Source organism: Dipodomys merriami, unplaced genomic scaffold, assembly GCF_024711535.1.
Source record: "Dipodomys merriami isolate MVZ:Mamm:240054 unplaced genomic scaffold, mDipMer1.0.p SCAF_32, whole genome shotgun sequence".
Taxonomy (NCBI): Eukaryota; Metazoa; Chordata; class Mammalia; order Rodentia; family Heteromyidae; genus Dipodomys; species Dipodomys merriami.
The window spans coordinates 4,868,735-4,895,653 of NW_027204715.1; the positions used below are offsets into that span (position 1 = coordinate 4,868,735).

A 26,919-nucleotide genomic window follows, 5' to 3' on the forward strand; every position below is an offset into this window, starting at 1 on the left:
GAGAAATATTGGGAATAAAGAGGAAGAATAGCTATTCCAGGAAACATTTTACCAAATTGCAGGGAGCTGCAATACTATCAAATTCTGAGAATACAGAATTCAAATAAAAGGTAGTCTTGAAACAGGGAGATACTATAAAGGTTCAGTCTCCAGTTTAACAGTCATGAAAAGCTGTGAACTGTAGCATCTCCTTGAAATAAATTAGAAATTATTAAAATGTTCTGGTGCATTGACAAACCTGCAATGAATACACTTTTGCCGTCAACAAACCAAACTTGTGAGTCCCTTAAGTGTTTACCACAGCAGGTTACTTCAACAGATGGGTGTAGAGATTACCCATTGTTTTTAGTATGAAATAAGATGGGTCATTTTCAAAAATCTATATGTTGTAGGAAAAGCAGAGCACACCCAAGGGGGGAAAAATATCAAAAGAAAAAAAGTAGAGGTCATAATCTTTGATCAAACCTAATAAAATTAAAGATGGCAAGGACCAACTCACACGAATCTCCTTTTGGAATTTTAAATCTAGATATCTGAATTATTCTTGTATTGAAAGCAACTGGAAATTGAAATGATAGGGTGTGTGTGTGTGTGTGTGTGTGTGTGTGTGTGTGTGTGTGTGTGTGTGTGTGTGTGTGTGTGTGTGTGTGTGTGTGTGTGTGTGTGTGTGTGTGTGTGTGTGTGTGTGTGTGTGTGTGTGTGTGTGTGTGTCCCAGTACTGGAACTTGAACTCAAGACCTCTTATTCTTGCTTATCATTTCCTAAAGGCTGGTGCTCTACCACTTGAACCATACCTCCACTACTGGAAATGATAGGGTTTTAGAAAAGAGTTACAATGAGTAGCTATGAATGAAAAATCTGTGTGATTTGGCTAACGCAGCAACTACTAGAATATGTCCTTGAATCCATTCAGTAGAAAATACCAAAGACTATAATAAAAAAAATGAAGAAAGGGGGAAGTATATGTTTCAATAAAGAAGAAAGGAATTGCAAAAGTTTAGTTAGGCAATAATAATAATATGGAAAATGAACATAATACTATAATAGTAAACCTAAAATTTATACTTTAAGATTTTGCAAAATGTGCAACCTCAAAAGAGTCATCTAAGGGAAAAAATAACATTAAATAACAACAGAAAAATAACATTAAGCACAAGAAGAAATTATTTCAGATAGAGGATTTTTAAAATTTTAAGAGATTTTATGTAGGATATTTTACATTTGGGAACTTACATGACCATATATGTTTTCCAGGAACATTAGCAAAATTGACTCAGATATAAAACTATGAAACTAGGTAGAATTATGACATATCTGCTCCTAGAAACAGAACCTAGGTCAGGAATAAATTTACACAGGCATAAATCCTGAGCACTGTTTAATGGAGACAGCATCAACTTTTCTGGACCTCAATTTCTCTGAAAGATGAGATAATCATGGTATCTACTATACACAGTTATCGTGACATTAAAATGAACTATAAAATGCACAGATTCCTCAGAACTGCAATTATTACGATCACCGCCAAGCCACCCCCACCATAAGCATCGTCATGGCAGTTGCCATTGAGATGACTGTCACCATCTCCATTAACGTGATCATCTCCATCATCACTGCCTGGGTCACCATACTCCTAGCCCCTGCCCACCATGTCACCGACACCATCATCATCACTGCCACCATAGCAGCAAACCATTACACAGATCTATACCTAAGAAATGATGTCTTGTTTCTGAATTTAGCCTTATAAGGCTAGCATTTCTTTGACATGAGAACTAGCAGGGTATAGAATCAAATAAGACTGAGAAGGCGCATGGGAAAACAGAGATGGTGACAAGCTAAGCAGGTAGGTCACTGTGTCACAATGCGATGACAAGAGCCCTCTTAACTCGGTAGAAAAGGGCTTTCTCTTCTGTCCCTTGCCTTCCTAAGCAGGAAGCTTCCAGAAGGTATTCTGGGGACTTGATGAGCTCAGGAGGAAGGCTGGTAGCTAGGGAATCTGACAAGGGAATCCACACAGACCAAGGAGTGTCCTACAGAGTGGATGCTGGTAGACACACAGTACATCCCTCCAGTAGACTGTATGTGCTCCAAAGCGGGTATGCCACTCTTCTTTGCATCAAAGCAGTTTAGCATGGGCCTGCCCGCAGGGCTAGTCAACAATCTGCATGTTCAGTGTGCATGCAACCTTTTAGCAGTCCTATAATTGCTAATAAATGTGCAAAAAAGATTATCAGGCCACCTATTTGAAAATACTCTGACACACCTAGGAAATAACTCAGTGGCCGTTCATCCCTGGGGCAGGTTTAAGCATTGGTTTGAACGTGTTTCGATGGCTCTTGCTTGTTGTGTGGCGTCTGGCCATTTCTCCTCTGGGACTCTCCCAGGCATCTAGGCAGGGCTGTAGCTTGTTGCTGACTTGCATCTGGTTCTTCTATTCTGCCTACGGGTGAGGTCACGTTTGAGGGGGTCCTTCCTCTTCTCAGCTCCACCTCTTTGGTTTCTTCTCCATCTCCAGCCATTGTCATTGACACAGAGTTCCACTGTGGTCTCGGACTCCTCCTTGGATATTCCATTTCAATTTTATCTTTGATTATTCATTGTGCCCCAGACCTTTGCATACTCCAACCAATTCTGTCCTTATCCTTAATGCAATTTAAAGGAGTTTGAATGAATTATTTAGAAGACATCTCAGAAACATATCTGGTTCTTGTAAATGAATCTATAATGCGCTAGGGTCAGAATTTAGCTCGTGGGCTTTGGCTTACCCACATGGTGCTTTCACATTTGTTGCCTTGGTCAAGCATGCCCCAGGGCCTGACCTGTGAAGCCTTGGGAGACTCTCAGGAAACATATGACACTGTCTGTGCAGAACAGAGTTGAGTGTGGTGGATGGGATGGGAGAGGGGAGGACTTGGTGTAGCCAGGTTGGCAGGTGGAAGGGCAGCCCGAGCCTCAAAGACATCATGGTGGGGCTTGCTGGAGGCGGTAGCTACCAGATTTCCAGTGGCAGGAAGAAGACACAGAGATGGAGGTCATGCCCAGCGCATGTATGACCCACATAGAGGAATGTCTAGATCTTTTCTCTCTCAGAGAACTGCTGTTTACAGGACAAGGTCAATAAATTGAAGCACATTCATCTACCACAACTGCAGAACCTCTTCCACGAATGTACGCTTCGATTTGCTTTAGCTCCTTTTTCATTTAAAAGAAACAACTTAGCAAGGACCACAGTGTTCATTTAATTAAGTCCCAGTGAAGTCAAACATTAGCACACAGAATGAAAGATCTGGAAGGATCTCCATCTCAGCCTGTCTCTGTTTGTTGGCAGAACATCTGTCCTTGGGATTTCCTTTGGAGTTGCGTTTCTCTCACTCGCCTTCATCCTTTTCGTCTGTTTTGCCGGACAGCTCTTGGTAAGTACTTCAAACACAGAACTCTTTGAAGTCCGTTCATTTTGTTTTAAAAAATGTGTTTCTTGTTTTAAAACAAGGAGCTTGTTGGTTTACATTTTTCAGTTCACACCACACTGGAGTTACCTAGTGAACAATCAAGAGGATAATTTGATGATTGTTTAGACTATTGAGTGCCTTTTTCCCCATTTGAGTTAAGGCTTCACAAGGTAATCAAGGTTGACTTCAAACTTGTGATCTTCCTGCTGCAGCCTCATGAGTAACTAGGATTACAGTGGTACACAGAGATGCCTGGTTTAAATGATGTATGTCACACTTATAAGTTCATGGTTTTGTTAGTTTGTTTCTGTCAACATTTTTTTTTATCATCTCTAAGTTTTCACAGTACTTGTGGTAGTGAAGAATATGACACTTGGAAGGAACTGAAGAATTAAAATTTAAACCACATACATCTTTTATATTTTAGAATATATGAAAATAGCAAATATTAAGTTATCTTTTAGTGAGGCTGTAATCCTTGCTATAAGTCCTACTTGGGAGGCAGAGGCCAGGGGATCAGAATTCAAGGCCAGCTTGGACAAAAAAAATGCATGAAACTCAGTCTCAACCAATAGCAATATGGAGTAATAGACTCCTGTCCAAAATAGATGAACACAAGTAGGCATGTTACAGCTCAGTGAGACACTATCTCAAAAATAACTAATACCGATGGTGGAAGAGATAACACTGATTGAGTTGCATTGTACTCTTAATCAGACATATGGAATGAAAACCCCTTACTAGAACTACTTAAATCCAATCATGAAAAAAATGTAACCAATACAAAATGGGCCTGGAGGTATGGTTCAAGTAATGGAGCATCTGAGTTCATAGCTCTGAGTTCAATCACCACCACCTGTAAAAAATAATTAAGTGTTTTAATTTAGGCCAGGTATTTTCAATGTTTGTGATTTAAATACTGGTTCCCCATAAAAAGTTACATGTCAGCTTATTTCTGAGTGTGAAGTAGGGCTGTTCACTGCCACAAACTGTGGGAACAACACTAAGGAAGCTGGTAAGGAGACAGAATTTCCTGAAGAGGACTCAGTGTTCAGTTTGCTCGAGAGAGAAGTAGAAACCAGTGAGGCTGCCTGGATTCCCTACATTCCTATGCATGTCTGCCCCGGGCTCCCCTGAAGTGCCCCCCCTATACTCCTAGCCATGTCTGCCCCGGGCTCCCCTGAAGTGCCCTCCGCCCCCGCACTGTGAGGTCCTCCAGAGTGGCTCCCTGAAAACCTTCCTGGACTCTGTACTCAGCTCCTGTGATGGCTCTTCTTGGGTATCACAGAAAAGATAATCTTAGCCTCCATTTTTTTAACATCATCTCTAAGCCTCTACTTTTTTCCTTCTTCTTTGCTTTGTATACAGTAAATTCCTAAAGACAAGAATGGGTTTGTAAGCTTTCTCTATTTCCCACTAGGCCTGACCAAATGCTGTCCTCATACACTTGTTTAAGGACCTGGTGCTAAGTAAAGTCCTTGCAGACCTCTGGTATTATTTCCACGGGGCCATTTTTGCATTCTCTCTCCCTCGCTCTTTCTCTCCCTCTCTCCCTCTCTCCTCTGATGTGCAGAGCTCCTCCCTCACCTCTGCTCAGCAGAGTTAGACATGCCCCAAGGGCTATGTGAATGTTTCTTTCTACGGAGGTTCTAGCCTGGGGATAAGCTCCTCGGATAAATGAATGCATGAAGGACAATAGAATGGAAAATTGTAGCTCTCCTCATGCACCTCAATATTGGTTGCTCATGTGCACTGAAATTTGCGAGCTCTAGCTTCAGACTATTCCTTCAGACAGAACCCTCGTGAGTGCATGCTGAAGAACCCAGGCCTCCTCAGCAAGCTGCCTTGGTGCTGGCTGTCACAGCTTCTGGTTTGTATTAGGATGTTTGCTCTGCTGGATGGAGGCATCGGCAGTTGAGTTCATCTCAGCTCCGCTTTGCTGGCTGCTGTTCTTAGGACACCTGAAAGACCCGATAAATAATATCAGAAAGCTTGACAACACACCAAGTGGCACCCAAATACAATTTCCTGGATTCATGAGTCAGAAAACTTCCTGCCCCTGTCTGGGTCCAGATCAGACGTCCTGTGAGCTTGTAGCTCTGCGCTCATTACTGTGAGCCCTGCTGCCAGCCCTGCCCAGCTCCCAGCCTCCATGCCTGTCAGGCCTGGGTCCATAGATCACTCTGCCTCCCGCATATTCAGGAGGGGCTCTCCTGTATCTGATGCCAACTAGTACTTCACAACGTCAGAACTCTAGAGTAGAAAGGGAACCAGAGGTAGCCCTGTTCAGACCCTTCATTTCGGACCAGGAATCAATCCAGAACTCCAGAATAGTTCAGTGCACTGGCATGAATTTCCCTTCCCGTCATTCATGATAATGTTTCCTCATAAAAAATAGTGCAGAAATAGTGGTTGTTGAACCCCGTAGGATAGAATGGACACACCAGAGCAGAATCATCAACGTGATGCCTGCACAGCCTGTGTGAATTTCCTGTCCTTTGGTGAGAAATGTTCAGGATGGAGCTGGGTGCTGGCGGCTCACGCCTGTAAAGTCTGTGAGAGTTTTATCTCCCATTAAACACCAAAAAGCCAGAAGTGGAGCTGTGGCTCAAGTGACAGAGCAATAGCCTTGAGCAAAGGAGCACAGGGACAGTACCCAGGCCCTGAGTTAAAGCCCTGGGGTAGGAGGTAGGAGGAAGAAAGGAGACAGACAGACAGATGACAGACAGAGACAGACAGACAGAGAGACAAAGACAGAGAGACAGAGAAACAGGAAAAAGAAAGGAGGGAGGGAGGGAAGGGGAGGGAGAAAGGAAAAGAGAAGAGAGAAGAGAAGAGGAGAGGAGAAGAGAGAAGAAGAGAGTAGAATAGAGGAGAGGAGAGGAAAGGAGAGGAGAAATCAAGATAGTTCTGAGCTGCTGGTGGCAGGCAAGGTCCCCATGAGTGGTTCCAAATGCAACCTTATCACAATGACACAATAATGCATTAAAAATGCCTACTTTCTTGCCTAGACACTGGGCATAGACTGGCTTGATTATTCTCATAAGAGCCCTTGGAGACAATCCAACTGAACGTTAAGGACAAGGAGGCTTACGGGTACTTTGTAATTCTCCCACTGTGTACAACTAAGGGTATGGTGTCAAAATGGAGGCACGCCTTGGAGGCTTGTCATTAGAAGTGGGTTCAGGAGGGTCAGCTTGTGTGCAGGTCACCAGCACCAGAATTAGGCAGGGCTGTCCGTGGAACTCACCTAGGGATCACAACCCCTCCATCACACTGGCCAGAAATCCAATGAACAGTCCTCTCTGCAGAGGCAGAGTCGTTACAGTGCTGTAGTAAAGTAGGAGTGCATCTCAGAAGATGGTACACACACTGAAAACACGAAGGTAGATTTACAACTGGATCTTAACTTTAAAATATTCTAATAAGAAAATACCCTTATCAATTACTTTATAAATGGTTTCTGTGTGCATGGGTGTCTTTCAAAGTATAATATAAAATAATTACAGGTAGCACAGTACATTATCTGTAAGATATATATAAAGAGACAGATATTATATTTTATTTTTTTAATTTAATTTAATTTAATTTGTGAACATACTGTACAGAGGAGTTACAATTACATGGGCAGGATAATGCGTACATTTCTTACCAAGCATTGCAGCCTCCTCCTTTGTTTACCCTTCACATCCCTTCCCAGCCTCCCCCCTCCCCCCCAATCCCAATCCTTCTCCTTCCCCCCCCTTCCCCCCCCCTCCGCACCAAAGTTGTAAAGTTCGTTTTCTACATGACAACGTGTACTTCTCATTGTTGCAACAGGTCCACCGAGACAGATATTATAAAATAATCCATCCAGGTATACAATAACTCTAGCCTGGGAGATTGTAATTCAGGTTTACATTTTTGTTAGATCTGGCAATAAGAAATTCTGGTTGTTACTTTGGAAATAATAGAAACAGGCCAAGTTGCTGTTACATTGAACTTCTAAACTACTGAGCTGGACTTACATCTCTAATAGGATTCTAACCAAAATAAATTAGTCCTCTTTAGAACACACAGGGTGGAAACAGATGATGGAAATCCCAAGGAAGCTTTCATCACTTGTGCTGTGACTAGCTAAGAAGCGGAGACACCACAATGCCAGCCCCTCCACACCCCCTTTTTTCCAGGCAGAGATGAAAGGCTAACACAGAAGTCATGCTAAGAAGGCGAAGTAGGTCATACACAGGCCACTGCAAAACACTCGACTCCACAGGAGAGCTTTCCCTGGAAGTCTGTTTGCTCTAATGTCAGGTACAATGCTTGCAGCCTTCTTTGGGTGGAATTGAGGATGAACCTTCTTCTGTGTTTTACCTTCACATTCACCTGGGAGATTTGTATGTTTTATTTGTATCTCTGGCAGATAACATCCCAACTGCACGTCATTTCTCTATCCCCCCCCAAAAAAAAACCCTCCCTTTTACTGAAAAAGGGTCATCCATTTATGTGTCTAATCTTATTTATTACTGCTATGATCTTCTTTCTGTGCCCCGGCATCTCCCTCATGCTCTATTTACTCATTCGTGGCTGACCTTTGCCCACGAGCCACCCTTCCGCTTCCAGCTTCTAGCTGGTTATTTGTCTCTCAGACAGACTTTGAACTGTGATTCTTAGATCTCAGCATCCTGAGTAGCTAGGATGCTACTGGTACCAGGATATAATCTTATTTTTTTAATCCACCTGTATCCTTTTTGTTTTTACTCCTTTTTCTGCTCTTCTGCTTTCTCTTGACCAATGGAGTTGGTCATGGATAACTTACAAGTTTTGTTTCTTAGGTTTTTGCTCTGGTTTTTAGCCATTGACTTAAAACCTGTAACATGTATGGTTAGTAAAATCCATTAATTTCTCCACCGTCTGAAACCTGTAATCCTAGTTCCTTTAGGAGGTAGAGGTTGGAAGGATCAGAGAAGCAGAGCCAGGGAAGCTAGCCAGGGAAAAATGTTAAGCAAGACCCATCTCAATAATCAATCTAGACATGGCAGTTCACACCCTGTACACCTAGCAACGTGGTAAGGAGGAGGCTGACAGTGCAGGCTAGCTGGGACAAAAGTAAAAACACAGAGACCCTACCTGAAAAATAACTAAAGTGAAAAGGGCTGGGGCATCACTGAAAGGGTGTGGGGCTGCCTAGCAAGAGCAGCGCCCTGAGTTCACACCCCACGGCCAGCAAAGGAGATGCGCGTCTTCTTCAGGCAGAATGCCACAAACCGTGATCACCCTCCTAGCTTCCATGAGAGCACTCGTTGCATTTTTAAGTTTAAGCTACTTACATTATCTGTTTCTGTCTTTTGGTATCTGTAGTCAATTAACAATTACTTTTTTCACTACTCCTTCTGAATATTTTTTCTGCTTAGACTCAATTTTCTTGTTGACACAACTACTTTCTTTTCCCATCCTTTCCATGCAAGCACATGTGTAATACTCAGGATTTATATTTTTAAGGAATTTTGGGTTTTCTTCATTATGATTGCGTATCATTTTTTTCTTTCTTTCTTTGTCAGTCATGGGGCTTGAACTCAGAGCCTGAGATCTATCCCTGAACGTTTTCACTCAAGGCTAGCACTCTACCACTTTGAGCCACAGTGCTGCTTCTGGTTTTCTGGTGGTTCATTGGAGATACAAGTTTTGCCGATGTCCCCCCAAGCCGGCTTTAAATCACAGTCTTCAGATCTCAGCCTCCTGAGAAGCTCGGATTATAGATGTGGCACCTGGTTTCACTTATCATTTTAGTGTCATTCCATACATACGTCTGATGTACCTAAGTTAAATTCACCTTCTCCCCACTTCCTTTGGCTGTCTTCCCCTTCTTAATACAATTTCCTCAGGTTTTCTTCTTCTATAATCACAAATATTGTGAATCCTCAATCATATCTCCCAATGCAGTGTTTCACTACAGCATTTAAAAACATAATTCTGTATTCTTCTGGCCTCTGTTGTACTGAGAAATCTCCTTTCTGCCTTGTTGTCATCTCTTGGTAGAGAATGTCTTTCTTGGTATTTGTAGAATTGTTCTTCATCTTTCTGGAAAACAGATTGCTGTGTTAAAGGGTGTCTGTTCTCCATTTTTCCTGATGTAAAGTCATGGTGGCTACTCAGCCTTGGACTGTACCCCACTCCCGTCACTGTCTGGTATCTGGGTGTATTTTATCACTTTTCTCTCCTTTCTATTCCATTCTAACTTTTGTTAGAAGTACATTGTGGGCTGGGGGTTTGTTTCAAGTAATAAAGTACTTTCCCAGCAAGTGTAAGACCCTGAGTTCAAGCCACAGTAGCATCAGAAGAAAGGAAAAGAAACTGTTGAATCCTGTCTTTGTGGCTTCTGTCACAAACTTTCCTGTTTCCATTCCTTCAACCTTGCCTGTCCTGTGATGGGTTATTTGCTCAGACCCATTTCCTACTATCTGTGTTTCTCATCTCTGCAGAGTCCAAGTGTCTGTTGTCGCCTATGCTTCACAACTTGCTCCCGCATTGTAGAGTCCAGTCCTTCTTTTATTGCCTGATTTTGTTTTATGGGCTATTTTGGACTGTAATATCTGAAGTTCTGTGCCAGTTCTCATACTCTTTTTGTCTATGATGCCTTAGGAATTTGGAGCAAGAGAGAGTTTTGGGGATTTTTGTGGGTTTTTCATTGTTGTTGTTGTTGTTGGTGGTGGTGGTGGTACTAGAGACTGGATGCAGGGCCTTATAAAAGTAGGCAAGTGTCCTAACATTGAGATATCTCCCCAGCTCTCACCATTTTTTTTGAAGTTATGTTCAGTCTGTGCCCGTGCCTGCTTCCATCTGGGACATGCCTCAACTCAGTGTCACGTTGGGTTTTCAAGCCATGCTGTTCATTTTTGCTTCCAGAAACCAGAAGACTTTTTCTGATTCTGACCTGGTTCATAACAGTGTGGCTTGAGGTTGTCATTATGAGACAGATAACTTCCAACCCAACACTGATAGTGAGGATTCATTTTCACACTTAGTGTTTATGTTTAGAATTAGTATTTGTCATTGGAAGTGCAGTCTTACTAACTAATGAGTAACATTTTCCTCATTCTCTACCAAAAAACCCCACAACCTTTGGAAGTTCCTGCTTGGTCGAGGAGATCAGCCCCAGCTTCTCAGCTTGTGTAGGTCCACATTACAATCCCACCCTGCAGATTTATCATAGCATGTGTCCTGGTTCTAGGATGTTTCTGGGCCAGTCCCATGGGGACACCCCTCTAGCAGAGAGACTTCTCTCTGTTTCTGTCACCTAGCAATTTATTTCTCTTTGGGATTGCTATTAAAGAGTGGACAATTGCCGAGTTTCTTCTGCATGAGAAAAACCATGATGAACTCAGAAGCAGCAAAGATGAGTGTGATGTGTTCAGCCAGCTCTGCGAGCATTCCAAGCCACCTAGACAGAGGCAAGTGCTCAGCCAACAAGACGAGGTGGACAGTGTGACAAGTGCCTCTCAGTGTGGTGACAATGCAGGAATGTGGCTCACCCAGGGCAGGAGAGAGAAGTGGGCGATTTCATCCAATGTGATGGACTGACATAACCATGTGTTAACATAGAACATTCAAGAACGATTTAAGGGGCTGGGAAGGTGGCTCAGTGGTAGAGTGCTTGCCTTGCATGCCTGAGGACCTGGGTTCAATTCCTCAGCACCACATAAGCAAAAAGAAAAAAGCTGGAAGTGGTGCTGTGGCTCAAGTGGTAAAGTGCTAGCCTTGAGCTAAAGAGCTGAGGGACAGTGCCCAGGCCCAGAGTTCAGGCCCCACAACCAGAGCCCCCCCAAAAAAGAACAATTTAAATAATCAAATTACATGTGATAGTCCTTATGACATTAAGTACTTGGAATAATTTTTGCTTTTGTGTGTTCCTGCCATTCAAAATGGTCCCTCAGCCAACTAAAATGCAGAAGGAGATGTTCCTTCAGGCAAATACTCAAAAGTACATATTTGCATAAAAATTTGACCACCATGTTTTTGATATTTTGATACGTGTTTTGCTTCTTAGATAATTATTCCTTATTAGGACACTGTGATATATTTACCTCTTTTCTAAATTTTTAATTAGTGTTTACTTAGTATGGACATCTTCTTTTTCATATAGCTCATATTATTTCAGAAGAGCAGTAATGAAACTACAAATGCATCTAACTTTTATAATTATTAAATTAAATTTTGAAGAATTACTTTCACAGCAAGAGGCGACTAGTTCTTTCCAATGTAAAATGTTCAAATTAGGAAGAGAGAAAGGAAGTGGAGAGACAGAGAGAGAAATGTTTCTGGAAGAGATCTTTTTTTCCTTGTTATTTTTAATCCGAATAAAACTAGGAATATTTTATTACCCTATGAGGGGATCTGTCTACACAGGATTAAGAATATTAGTTAGTGTTTCTATTGCATAATTTCTAATACACCATGTTATTCATTGTCCCAACATTAACTTGGTCGAGGGTTTTCTTATAAATATGTATGAATTCTTCTGTCTCCTGCTGCATTTAGTACAAAGGCTGTATTTGTTAATGATAAAGCTGACCTTAGCCACAATTCCCCTGTGAAGGATGCAGCCAGCTCATGAGAGGTCGGAACGAATCTTGGGACCTGGGCACACCTGCAGAGGACCAGGTGCAAGAGCAACCAAACAGGGCTGAACTGAAGCCAGACAGTCTTCTCCTCTTGTCTATTGAACAGCTCTTTCTGAGTAAAGGCCAAAATGTTATCTGACACTGGTAACATTTTCGTCATTTCTGACATTAAATTAGAATGCCCAGCATTTTTGACAGATTTACTTTTGTACCAATCTTTGTTGGAACATATAACCAGAATAATAATAACTGATGCCCAGAGCAAGAGCCATTTTTGTAAAAGATAACAAATGAAGGCATTTTGTTCTCCTTTTTCATCCTTAATTAGATTTCTTCTATTTGAAGATCTTATTCTTTTTTTTTCTCTTATCTTCATCATGGGTTTTTTCTGATTCTGTATTAGATCCTTCCACTTCATTCTCCTGGCCATTAGCAAGGTAGACCAGTTGTCATACTGCCTGTGCCACAGCATTATTTCTCTAGTGACAAGGAAGGAAATAGAACTGCCTTAGCTGGGCACCCATAGCTCACGCCTATAATCCTAGCTACTCAGGAGGCTGAGATCTGAGGATTGCGGTTCAAAGCCAGCCCGGGCAGGAAAGTCTGTGAAACTCTTATCTCCAATAAACTACCAGAAAACCAGAAGTGGTGCTGTAGCTCAAATGGTAGAGTGCTAGCCGTGAGCTAAAGAGCTGAGGGACAGCCCAGAGTCAGGCCCAGAGTTCAAGCCCCACAACTGACAAAAAAAAAAAAAAAAAAAAAACCTGCCTGACTCATGGACATTGAAATCTGTGAGCATTTGGCCTAAAAAGTTAGAAATGGTTGCACAGGGGACTCTGAGGCATGCGTAAAAACGGTGACAGAGACGGAATCTTACAGGTACGCCCACAAACCTCAAATAGAGCTTGTAAGCCTCACCCAGGTGCACCTACTTATCATTTTACTAACCATGTTGCGTAAGTAGAACTAACGTTATCATGCATCTGTCCAGATGTGCTTCATAAATTATGAGCCTGTGCACAGAACATTATTTTCAAAGGACAGATTTATTAAAATTGTTACCAGGTATTTTTAAAATCAGAACAATTTAATTTTATAATTTCACAAATAGTTCTGTGTAATAACTAGATAATCTTTTATCTGATTGATTGTGTCATGGAATCTGAGCTATAACTAACAATTATTGAAGCTCTGTGGACTTATCGTTTCTGTTCTTCATGTTTTCAGTATCACATGTATTTAAAATTTCTAGTACAGACAAAAAGCCACTGATTTTTAGTAACTCTGTCTTAATAAAAGCAATAATCTTAGATAATCAAGATACAACTACATCCAAGGGTGAGAAAGTCTGGCCAGTAGGCCATTTAAGGTCATCGAAATTGTTTTTTTGTTAAAGGGACAGACATATATGCTTCTTGTTGGCTACCTATGGTGATGTACTTTTATCAATAATTTTGCACGATCCTATAATGGTGTTATAAATATCTAAATGGTCTTTGGCAGAAAAAAGTTTCACTAAGTTTACAGAGTTCAATCAAAGGCCTTGACTTAGTGGAATATCAGCTAGATGGTGATGAGCCAGGTGAGGATAGCATTGGACTTGGAAGTGACTCTTGGTAACTTATGACAGCTTCTGTAGAACCCAAGTCTGACAGCTCTCTGGATGGGTAACACCAGAAATAAGCAATCGTGACACACATGTTCACATGGCTGTTCCGGCACCAGACATACGACCTCTCTGCCCCTGTGTGCTCAGAGCTTGGGTGGAGAATCATCCTATTCAGTGACATATTTAAGGCCTCCCCATTCCTTATCAAAACCCTGCTCTTGTGTAAAAGTGTGAAGTGTAGATGTGCCTTCTGAGTTGCCAGGGGTTAAGGAGTTCAGCAGGAGTCCATCAGGTTGATGGTCTTCTGAACTAACCAGCATTCAAGGCCGCTTACTTCAAAGTTGTTAACAGGCTTACAGAAAAATGAGGACAGTGCCCAGGAAAATCTATCCAAGAAGCAGATCTGAACCATGCTGTCTCCATACTGGATCCTCTATACACTGTACATATGTTATCCATCGTTTATATCGGGACCATAGTGAGGAAGAGGAGGGAAAACCTTAATGCGTTGTTGCTTTCTTTTACTTTCAATAATGTTGTCCAAAGAAATAGACAGCAAATAGATTCTTGGTCACTAAAATGTTTCTGAGAAGTATCATGTTTTATTCATTGAAATAAGAGGAAAAGTTAACATTTGTAAACCCTGTCCCTAGTGCCCTCTGCAGTTCATTTAAAACTTAGCATGAGACCAGGAGGCAGGCACCATGGTGATCCTCATTTTGGAGGTGAGGAAACCAAGACCAGAGAGAATAATTAACACTAATAATAATAACAACAATAATAACTATTGTAATTATTATGGATGCCTGACTTTTTTAATTTTTAAGATTTTATTATAAAGGGTATGTACAGCAGGATTACAGTTACTTATATAGGCTGACTGTTTACCAATCTAACCATCTTCCATCCTATGCTGGTCTTATTTTCTTGTTGTATTGACCTTTAGCATATTATAATATGTATGTCTTGGGCTGGGAAGGTGGTTCAGTGGTAGAGTGCTTGCATCACATGCATGAGGCCCAAGGTTCAATTCCTCAGCACCACATAAGCAGAAAAAACTGGAAGTGGTGCTGTGGCTCAAATGGTAGAGCTAGCCTTGATCTGAAGAACTGAGGGACAGAGCCCAGGCCTAGAGTTTAGACCCCATGACTGACAAATAATAATAATAATAATAATAATAATAATAATAATAACAATAACAATAACAATATGTATGTCTCTAATACTTTAGAAAGAATATGTAAAATGGATAGGGAAATAAGTTGGGGCTTGTTAGTGCTACATTAGTACTATTTTAGTATATTGACCTCAAACCCTGTCCACTATTGTATTAACTCAGTAGGTCAGATTAAAGGGCATCATGTCTTTATTTCTGAATATTTTGAAGTCATCATTTGTGTGTGTACTTTCAGGATAGCTAGTCCTGGGACCAGAGACTTTTTAGCATAAAGATTGAAATGTAGATCTGCAGAGATGTCTTCAGTACTTCCTGCCACATCAGATGGCGTAGACAAACCCCACCATCACGGCCGGTGCTAGTGGGCTCCACGTCTAGGTGGACCTCCCTACCTAGACTTAGGGGTGAGATTCACAATGGTGCCTACCTGGAAAGATGGCCCTAAGTATGAAGTGCTATGGAGGACCCACAGTGAATGGTGAGGAGACCCAGGCTGCAATTCTGTAAAGGCCTCTGATCCTTCTTGTAGCAAGAGACCTTTTCCAGTAACCATACATAACATCATTTCCCACAGCTAAGAGATGGAAGCAGATAGCCTGTCCTTCGGTAGGTGATCAGGGAAACAAAATGTGGCATATAATTGCAATAGAGGAAATGGCTGGGCGCTGGTGACTCAGCTGGGATACTGTGAGCTGAGGATTGTGGTTCAAAGCCATCCCAGGCAGGAAAGCCTCTGAGACTCTTATCTCCAATTAACCCACTAGAAAACTGAAGTGATGGGGCTGGGAATGTGGCTCGGTGGTAGAGTGCTTGCCTTGCATGCATGAGGCCCTGGGTTCCATTCCTCAGCACCATATAAGCAGAAAAGACAGAAGTGGCACTGTGGTTCAAATGGTAGAGTGCTAGCCTTGATCTGAAGAGCTGAGGGACAGCACTAAGCCCAGAGTTGAAGCCCTAGGGCTGGCAAAAAAAAAAGAAAGTAAAAGAAAACTGAAGTGATGCTGTGGCTCAATGTGATAGAGTATTAGCCTTGAGCAAAAGAGCTCAGGAACAGAGTCCAGGCCTTGAGTTCAAGCCCCAGGACTGACAAAAGGAAAGGAAATGCTATTGTACAGTACATACAATATAAAGAACCTCAAAGCATTATATATATATATATATATATTATATATATATATATATATGAATGAAGTGAAATGAGTCATAATTACACTGACATAGAGTGTCTAGACTGATCTAAACCATGGAAATAGGAAGTAGAAAGGGAACTTCCAGGCTGGACAGAGGGAGAAATAAGTTCTTGTTCAATTATTACAGAGTTTTTGTTTTGTAAAATAAAAGTCTCTGCAGTTATCATACAATATAAGTATAGCTGGCAGTACATTACACTAAAAGATAATTTAGAAGGGAAATTTAATGTCATGTATTGATCCACGTCATCATATCATCTAGAAGTGTTTTGAATAGAGCTCTGTGTGAAAGAAAGAAAGGCAAGTACGGTGAAGATGCTGTACCGCTGGAGATGTTCTTGGAAGATTCATATACGGTCTGCTTATATGCTTGTGATCATCTGCTGTACCAAGCGAAAGTCTGGACGGTGAAATTTGCAATGTGTAGTCTGAAGGCCATCAGTCATTTTCTGAGAGAGAGAGAGAGAGAGAGAGAGAGAGAGAGAGAGAGAGAGAGAGAGAGAGAGGAGAGAAAGAACAAAAGCTATGCAGAAGGTAGACCAGGCTTGACAGTTGCTTGGTGCTGATCTACTTTCTTCATAACTTTGCTGAATTCATATTAACTTTCAAATGAGGCCCAATGCATACCCCAAAGTGATTTAATTAACAGACACATTTTTCTCTGCCAAAAAAAATTACTTTAAAACGTAACTTCAGGTCTATTTGTAAAGGCATACCTGTGTCTCCATCACTTAATTTGTTCATAACAATGAAGCCAACATAATTTTAATCAAGTTTATGACTGGTTTGAGGGAATGGAATCTGTCTGTTTAGTCTCTGAACCATGTTGGTACTTCTTATGGTTTTAAACATTACTATTAATAAACTTGAGAGAATATGTTAAGTGGAGATACATTCCTTTATCTCTCTCCTCCTAGCAATGCAGCAAAAAAGCCTCTGCCTCTCTCATGTGGCTTTTGAAGTCATCCAGCATCATTGCAAATCGTCCCTGGCCAAGGGTCTCCCTCACGATCATCACGACGGCCATCATCCTAACCATGGCTGTGTTCAACATGGTAAGTAAGTCCCGGGGTGGGTCGGGACTCCAGTCAGGCAGGGCACACCTGCTTTCTGTGTTCTGGATTGAGGCAGGTTTGAAAACTTGCCCCAAACTGGGTTTCCCAGTTTTGCCCAGTTTGCCCAATTGCCCAAAGACTGATCTTACGACTGCAGCATCTCACAGCAGCAACGTGGTTTGTCTAACTTTGAAAAGGAAGTGTTTGCATGAGCCACTTTAAAGCGTGTCCCCACTTACTTGCTGGTGATGGCTCTCAGCAAGCTTCAGAAATAACAAGCACTGTCACCAGGGTGGGTATGAAAAGCATCAGTCGGTGAGTGAGTGGAGAGGCTGGTAGGCCCAATTGCAAACCCCAGCTCCTGCTGGAAGGGGTTTGGAAGAGATTTTCATTAATGTCACAGGCATCCATTTCCACATCTCAACACGAGAGTCAACTTCTGTGGAGGGGTAGTTCTGAAACTCTGCTGAGTCAAGATCCCTACCACACTTGGGACAGACAGACGGGACACTTCATAACTATGGAACCAACGACCACGCCTCTCACACCCATGTCATTGTTCCTGCGATGCCCACCAAATAAACCTCTTACCCATTAATGACCTGGAGCCATCTCCTTGTAACTATTCTCCTGTCACCAGTAGCAGAATGAATCTTGGCGTGTGAATGTTGCAGATATTGCTGGTGCTTGGAAATTCACAGAAGCATCTAATCTGGATGAGGTGACCAGACAGTCATAACTTCATAATGATAAATATCTCCTGACATAGTTTTCCCACTGCATAAATGTGAGGCATCTAGACTCCTGAGTCACGTTGTGCTTTCCAGGAGTTCATGGTAGACTGGCAGCTGATTAAGCCATCCTGAAATGCAGTAGGGCAGCACTGAATGCACACAGAGGGACTGGGGTGGCTGGTAAAAGCCTACCAGGCAGAAATCATCGTTTAAATACAGATACAGGTTGACCCATTGCAACAATGAGATGTACAAGACGCCATGTCGAAAAACCAACTTTACCATTTAGGTGGGGGGGGGGTGTCATGGGGGGTGAGGGTGGGGATGTAGTTGTGGAAATGGGAAGGAAGGGATGGTAGGGGAAAAACAGGAGGAGGAAACAATGCTTGATAAGAAATGTATTCATTACCTTACTCATGTGATTGTAACCCTGCTGTACAGTATTTTCACAATAAAAAAAACTTATTAAAAAAAAAAAAGATGGAGGGGTGACCCTTGGATCTAGGAGGAGAGTGGAAATGTATGTTGAGAATCAGTGAAGCACGAGGCTGGGGAGTGGACAGACATGTTTGCACAAGATCAGGTCTCAAGGTCCTCTCATAGACCACAGTTCCCCACACCCCTGGGATTCAGGAGTGGGTGTGGCTTATAGCAACTGGAGCCCCCCCGCCAAGCTGGGGCCAAGCTGCGGGGCGGGGGAGGGCACTCCCAGAATGCCTGGCCCTGACTAGGAATGGAACCTGCAACCTCCTAAGACGGCGTCAGAGCAGCTGCGGCGCAGCCTAATGCTCCCTGAGATGTCGTGGAGGTTTGAGGCACAGGCAGGCAAAGGACACTGTGGGAAACTGTACAAATATGAAGGAAGTGAGTTTCTTTAGATGGGTTCTTCATGTGCAATGCAGTGCCCTGTGTATGTGCATTAGTCCCACCACCCCAGAGCCAGCTCCCCGGGAGAGCACACTGCCGAGAGCCAAAGCATTCAGGCAGATGAAGGCTGCAGGAGTAGCCGAGCAGTAAAATCCATTGAGGAGGAGGGGCAGAGAAGCAGTGGCTGAAGACAGGGACTGCCAGCCCTTCTCACAGCCTTAAGGCCGGTGTTCAGTTACTGTTAGGGTGCTGACTGCTGCAAAACCCTAAGAATACACCGAATACTCCTCCTCCTCCCTCACCTGTGCTCACCTGTACGCGCACAGAGAGGGCCAGTGCGCTTCCTGGGAGCTGACCTTCCCCACTGGCCAACAGCCAATAGGAAGACAAACAGCCTCCCTCCCTCCACCCCTTCTCTCCTCCCACATTCTTTCTTTTCCCTCTCTTTTCTCCCTCCTTTTTCTCCCTCCCTTCCTCCTCCCCTTCCTCTTTCCCTCTTTGCTTACTTCCTTACTTCTTTCCTCCTTCCCTCCCCCTTCCTCCTTCCCATTCCTCCCTTCCTCTTTTCTTGTTTTCTTCCTTCCTCCTTCCTTCTTTCCTCCTTCCTTCCCTCCCTCCCTGGGACATAGGGCCAAGGTGGTGAGCTCCATTTTCTTTCATTCAGCTGGGGAAGAAACCACCTCCCGCTGGAGTGACAGCAGCCCAGCTTCCCCTGAACGTAGTCAAATAACTGCCTGTGCTGTCTGTCTGCTTTACCCACACCTACTTCCGCTTATGGTTGCAATGAGGCATGGATTCACGCCTCCTATGAAGAACAGTCATTCTTTGTGTTGGGTGGAGGTTTGGTATGTGTGTGCACCTTCTTTGTTTACATCATTGGGAAGAAAATGAAGTCCCCAAACTGCATTTTTCTGTTTCAGGTCATAGCCTAATTCCAGTCTTCATGCATAGCCCCTGTGGTTATAAAGTGTTTTTTATTAGGATAAATCATAGATACTTAAATTTTATTTCTTTATTTCCCTTTTTAAAAAAAATATTATTTGTGTTGTGCAAAAGAAGTTATCTAAAAGGCTTTTTTTTTAGCCATTTTGAGAGCACAGATTAGTGTCATTAAGGACATTTCCAGTGCTATGACATCATCCCTACCCATCTCCAGAACTTAGTCATCTCAAACACACTGAGCACCACTAATGCCCCGCAGCCCCTTCCCCAGCCCTTGGTTGCTGGCATTCTCTGTTCCCGTGAGCGGGTCCATTCTAAGTGTCTTCTATCAGTGGAGGCCATTGTAATTGTTCTTCTGGGTCTGGTTTGTCTCACATTTTGTCTGTGCTGGTAGCTCTCAGTTCGTACTAACGCTACAGCCCGGAGCCAGGGCTTGTGCTGAGATGACAGGCAGCCCTGATTCATGGCTCCTCTAACGTCGCCTGCCCTCCCCTTGTTTACCTCACAGGGGACAGATGTTTGGGCATAATTTGAGAGGGCTTGAGGCTGTTGCTGACCAGTGTCTGCTGTTGACTATTGAGATGAGCCAGTTCACACCAGGTCCAGCACTGATCCTCTTCACGGGTGTTGTTGCTGAGCCTGTATCTCCACAGCTCGGATCAGAACAGGCTCAGTAGGGACAGTGTGTTCAAGGAATGGGCTTGTCAAGCTCTTGTTTTGTGCTGATATTGAGTAACAAAACATGCAGGTCCATTTACGTAAATTGAATTGGGAGATTGTACTGGACTATTTTAAACATTTGGTGTTCATCTGTGTGACCACAAATACCTTCATAAAAAATGAACACAGTGCCCCATATTGTTTCAAATATAGGAATGTTGTGGTATCAAATTGCAAAGAACCCTTCTTTTGTTCAGTTTCATTCCCAGCAGACTATGTAGTCACACGTGAGCACCCAGACAGGAATGCTGTGGTTTACTCTGAACTTGACTGCATTATCATGTGACAACTTACATCAAATCTGAGAAACTTACAAGAGATTTAGTATGAATAAGTTATAACAACTTGTGAGCCTCACAGACAAGAAGTTATCAGTAGTTCATCCCTAATCAATCTGGACTTCAGATTCCAATTAAAAGACAAATACAGTGATATTACCAGGTGTAAATATCATGGTAAACAGTGTGTTCACAGTATGCCAAATAAAAAGTTTCTATGTGCTCACCTTATTTGAGAAGCATTAATTCCAATATGGGGACTGCAAAATTTAGGAAGCGATTTTGCAGTGTTCTTTAGGATTTTGTGAAGCTCCGTTGTTCATTGTCTAATTATTACCAAGGATTTAGAACTTATTATGAAGGGCAGTTCCTCTAAATAATTATGATTGTGGAGATTCCTTTTACAGAGAAGTTGAAGCAGTATATCTGAAAGGAGGACAGGGAATTCAAACACTTGCTTGATTGGAGGATATTTAATAGATACTAGAACGGGAGCCAAAGAGCTAGGGATGTGGTCATGCCCATGGTGATTACAGGTTTCTACTTTACATATTTGCAACATCATATGTATTTATGTCACCGTGTGTGTGTGTGTGTGTGTGTGTGTGTGTGTGTGTGTGTGTGTGTGTGTGGTTTCTTTGTGTTTGTTTTCTGTGTGTGTTGGTTTCTTGGTGTTTGTGTTTGGTGAGACTGAGGATTGTACTCATTGAACTCATGACTTCTTGATTGTCAGGCATGTGCTCTACCCCCAGAGCCACGCCCCCAATCCCTTTTGACATTGGTTATTTTCAAGAGAGGGCCTCCCTTTATGCCCCGCTGACGGGGGCTCCAATCCTCCTACTTGTGCTTGCCTATGTTGGGGAGGACAGACAAGTACCAGTTTACCAAGCTGTTGTACTTCTCCTAGAGCTGGAAGAGTAGGCACACACCACTACACCCAGCAATTGAAAGGGAGTCCCAGGAACTTTTATGCCTAGCCTGGGCTTAACCTGATTTCTCAATCTCCATCTGCAAAGTAGCTAAGATTACAGGCGTGAACCACCACAGCTGGCCTTACCGCACCCTTGTAAAGACGTATTTTTTCCTCATACAGGGGAGCATAATGCCCCCTGCTATGTACTGGCTGGCCAGTGTGGCCATGTTATCAAAGATTTTTCATCAGTTATTTTTAGACCATGGTACCTGAAAGTAAACTTTGTGATAGCATTGTAGGCTCCTTTTTTTTTTTTTTTTTTGGTGTTTTTTGGTCATTCCTTGGTTCTTAGTGTTTAAGTCAATTGAATTTAGGGTTGGTCAAATCTAACTTTGTGAAGTTTTAGAGCCCAGTATTATTTGCAAAGTAATCACGCTATTCATTTTTTACTGACATATTTTTCTCAAGGATTAGAAAACTAAGATTGTAATATATAATTTAGCACTAAATAAAGAAATCTCTTCCTCTAACCTTCTTTGACTTTTAAATCAATATTTTGCTGGGTTTTATCAAATTACATAATAAGGAAAAATATTACATCTAGTACCACTTGTAAAACAGAAGAGTCATGTATGCAGAAATATGCCAAATATCTTCCTGCCTACTAAGTAAATTAATCTATATGTTTGACAAGAGTCATAATGTCAAAGGTAATAAATCAAGACAAAAGCACCCGCAGAAAAAGCAACTGCAGGAATTATATCAAAATTCGTTCTACTTTTAAAACCATGAATGTTTCCCCCATGCAGACAATGCAGTCTAGACTTACAGACAAAGTGAATTTCTTCACGAAAGAGGATCTGGTCCAAATCATGATTCTGTGATTTATCTTTCCAGAACTCTCAACAACTTGGTCTTTGGTCACTAAAACAGTCTCTCATGTTGAGAGGGCAGAGAAAGAGGTGGAGAGAGAGAAGGAGAAGAGATAAAGAATAAAAGAGAAGAAGAGACAGAGACAGAGAGAATGAGAGGGGGAAGAGACAGGTAGAAGAAAGAAAAAGAGAGCTGTTCTTATTCCTACCACTTTTCTACAGTACGGAGGATATCCATTACAAATCAGCAGCCCTCAGGATCTGAGCCACCGGGTGTTTACACTAATAGAAACAAGTAGAGTTGGTGATTACCATAAAATCAATTTCCTTCCTTAAACTCATATAAGCATATTGACTTATTAATTATTTGAACCATGATAGAAAACACATTGCTATAAAAAACAAAGAGCTGGGTGCCAGTGGCTCACATCTGTAATCCTAGCTACTCAGGAGGCTGAGATCTGAGGATCACGGTTCAAAGCCAACCTGGGCAGGAAACTGTGAGACTCTTATCTCCAATAAACCACTCAGAAAACCGGAAATGGCACTGTGGCTCAAGTGGTAGAGTGGTCACCTTGAGCTGAAGAGCTGAGGGACAGAGTTCAAGCCCCACGACTGAAAAAAAAAAAAAAAAAAAAAAAAGACAACAACCATATTGAAAGCCCTGATCTGTGGGTGCATTCAGTGTCTGGAAACAGAGTGAGGTATATGATACTGCTGATTCTGTTTTGGTTAGCATCAATCTTGAAGCCCAGAAACTGCCTCCTGAAAGCAGAACATTACGATATCTGTTTACTTATTGAATAGAATTTACCAAGGCTTCGAAAGCTATAAGCACTTACAGTTCCCAGACACGGGACTATGCTGACTCCCAGTGCCACTCACTGCCTGTGGGGACAGTAAACGCAGCTCCAGCCTGGTACTTGTTTCCTCTGCTTTTGCACCCATTTCACTAAGAAAAGACACATTTCTCTTTGCAGTTTTTCCTGAGTGACTCGGAGGAAACGGTTCCTCCCACTGCCAACACCACAAACTCAAGTTTTTCTGCCACAAATAACCAAGCAGCCATTCTGCGCGCACAAAACTTGTTTTTCCTTCCGGTAAGAATGTCACACTCGTTGCTGTATTTGTCACTTTCCAGAATGCTATTGTCTATGCAGCTTATGTTTCAGATTCGGTCCGTGGTTTGCTTTAGAATTTCATTTTATTGTTGTTAGGGCCTCCCACTTTTTTTCAGTTCTTTGGTAGGTCTTGAGTTATAAACTCTAACCATCACCACTGTCTGCAAACTTGTGAAGCCAGGTTAACACTATCTCTGCCACCGCCACCGCCTCCCTTGTGCCTTACCATAGTACATTCATGGTTATGTCACTTCATCTCTATGTCTGGTTGATTAGAGATGTTACTAATGGTTCTGTGAATTAAGATTATCCACTGATACTATGGAGATGGAGGCAGAATCTGTGTCACTTATTTCTGTTCCCCAGTGATTCTGTCCTTCAGTAATTCTTAAGGACATTTTGACCCATTTTAATCAGTGTCACAAAAGATCTAGAAATTTTTCAAGTCTTCTTAACACATGAAGTCTTATTAGTATAAATGTTACGTCTACTATTTATAATTTCTTTCACACATTATTCATGAAAAGAAAAAAAACAACAGTGTTTGAACATTTCCCATTCTTGAACAGTCCTCTTAAGGTAACAGAGATCTTATCCATTTAATTTTTATCTCCAATAGTCAATTTACAGAATGCTCAGTAACTGCTACAAACTGAAATGAATTCATTTTATACATGTGTTTTCAAAATTTCCAAGCAGTATTTTAATCCATCAGGCATAACAATAAATTTTACTTCTGCCAGCTTATTGAACTGATTGGTTCCCTGATGTTTTCCTTTCCTCCTTTCCTCCCCCTTCTCATCGTTCTTCTTTCCCGGGAGCTTACCCCTCTGTGTGCAATCGCAGTGAACTGAGGAGTTCTTTCGAGATTGCAGAAGCATGACCGTGTCCCCAAGGACAAGGAAGACAGGGGACCATGGGTGTTAACTTTTATCCCCAGGGTTCTGGTCTTCAGATGAAGTCTCCTCCTAAGTCCTCATGAGAATTAGCCATGGTCTTCTCCACCTATTGTTATTGAGTTCTCCAGAATGGTTTACTGGCTTGCATCTTCCTGTGTGGATTTGGGAGCCCTCTCTGTTGGGGGATAAGTAAATTTGCTGTGTGATTTGCCTCCTCCTCCTCTTTGAGTCATGATATTAGAACTGGATGAGTGGAGAGAGAACACCCCCCCCCCAGAATTCACACCTAACACGTGAAATCCTAAGTAAATTACATTGACATGAAATACATTGATGTGCATTTCAAACCAGGGCACTGTGAGAACCTGAATAAACAACCTTCAATCCCCCGGTCTCCTGGACCCCTCCCAAATATACACACACAGACACCGCCGCCATGTAAGTGGTTTTTTTATGTTGCCTTCTCTCCCAGTGGGGCAACACTGGTTATGACGGATAACTTTTGAAGAACACCAGCAGATTCCACGTGCATTTGAGCCAAAACCCCTTTGACAAAAGCGGAAGCTTAGGAGGAGCGCCAGTGTGCAGCAGTAAAAGAGTTGTTACCCTGTGTGGGTGAAAGTGCTGAATGTCAGCTGTTTAGGGTGCTGGTCCAGAGTGACCGAGTGACACCAAGTCAGTGAGCGACAGAAGCAGGATTGGGCTAGGGCTATCCTCAGCCCATCTGTGCGGTAGATCAGGGGAGCACACGTGCCCCAGCTTCTGCTGGACTGAGCTGGGACGTGCTGAGCTATGGGACATGCCACATTTCCAGAGTCTTCTGGCATTTGTCCAGCTTCCAGGGCACTCATGGTCTGCCCTGGGCCAGGCTTATAGTTTAAATCCATTCCATCTCAGATGCTGTGACATGCAGTTTCTCTTTTAATTAAAAGTCTACGATTTCTTATACTTTTTACAGCTTTATCTACAATGATTCATATCCTTTTCATGTATTAAAAAATTGGAAGGCCAAAATGTTCCAAGTACTGACTTTTTAAAAAAATTATAAATGTATCAGAGGGTCACATCATTTTCATTTTTGAGAGATACATGATGCTTGTTTATGAAATCTATGCAATGTAGGGTTTTTTTAGCTTTGTATCTGGAAAGCATTTGGCATTGTATATGTTTATTTTTACTTCTTCTGCCAGACTGGATCAGAAAGGCACAGAGATGAATCATTCACACAAATCAAATGTACTCAGGCATTTTATGCTGGATCAGAGGGTAAACCCAGGCATCTGCTTTCCCAGACAGCTTAAAGAGATCTTCAAGGTCTGTCTCTCTTATTTCCCTGCCACAGTACTTCATATACAGCTGCATTCTGGGCTTGATCTCCTGCTCGGTTTTCCTGCGAGTGAATTACGAGTTGAAAATGTTGATCATGATGCTAGCGTTGCTGGGCTACAACACCATCCTGCTCCACACCCATGCCCACATCCTTGATGCCTACAGCCAGGTCTTGTTTGAGAGGTGAGCAACTGTCTTCCCCTTCTCCTTTTTGCTTTGATTCTTTCATGCTGATGAGATAGTGAGTGTGTACTGAGTGTGGAGAAGCAAGGCCATGGTTGCTGGTGATTGTGAAGGGAGTTTCTTTAAAGTGATGGTTCTGAAAGATGATGAGTGTTATGTGATTGATAACAGAATATGGGTCATCAAAGGTATTTGGAAGATGTGATTTAGAGAAAAACCTTGTATCATAATACCTGAAAAAATATGTGTATATAATAAATACACATATATAGAGAGAAAGAGGGAGAAATACATATACATAGAGAGAGAAGAACATACATATGTATAAATACAAACACACATATAAGTGTATATATATGTATATATGTATATATGTATATATATATATATATATATATATATATATATATATATATATGTACGTGGGGTGGTCTCCCTCTGTTGCTTAGTGTAGACTTGAACTTTGTTCCTTGGTCATTTGGGTAGCTGGCACTGCAGGTATGCACCACCACTGGCCTAATTTGAACTACATTGACAAAAGCAATCCAAGGTTTTCTGCTCCAATCTTGTTGGCATTTTGGATTGAATCATTCCTGTTTGAGGGACTATCCAGCCCATCGTAGGGAGTTTGGTTACACACCGGTGACCCTTACCCACCGCTTGCCAGTCCCAGTGCCAGTACTGCAGCTCACAGCACCCCAGAAACCCCAATATCACCAGGAGGGTAAAGCGGTCTCCAGCTCAACAACACTTAGAAAACAGCTATATTCAGTTATATTGATGGCATTCAGGTTCTTAGTAAAGATTTCTTAATTACTGTTGTGGAAAGGGCAGAAGTGAAGAGCCTCAGAAAATCTGGATTGCGAAGCTCATGAGAAGAATCGTGCTGGGATCCAGTTGTAGAAAAACTTGTCTGTTATCAAATTCCTTTCGTAGGCTTATAAGAAATATCATATCCCCTGCTTGAAGAACAATATT

General features: G+C 42.2%; 1 protein-coding gene across 3 annotated transcripts in view; it reads left to right on the plus strand.

Moving 5' to 3' along the window:
- The window catches only part of Adcy2 (adenylate cyclase 2), a 340,906-nt gene that overhangs the window by 274,728 nt on the left and 39,259 nt on the right, over nucleotides 1-26,919 (plus strand). For all 3 annotated transcript variants that reach the window (XM_070042164.1, XM_070042162.1, XM_070042163.1), the window contains exons 15-18: nucleotides 3,332-3,416; nucleotides 16,946-17,083; nucleotides 23,390-23,509; nucleotides 25,772-25,941. In XM_070042164.1, coding sequence (XP_069898265.1) covers nucleotides 3,332-3,416; nucleotides 16,946-17,083; nucleotides 23,390-23,509; nucleotides 25,772-25,941 — 513 coding nt within the window. The remainder of the gene's footprint in view (nucleotides 1-3,331; nucleotides 3,417-16,945; nucleotides 17,084-23,389; nucleotides 23,510-25,771; nucleotides 25,942-26,919) is intronic.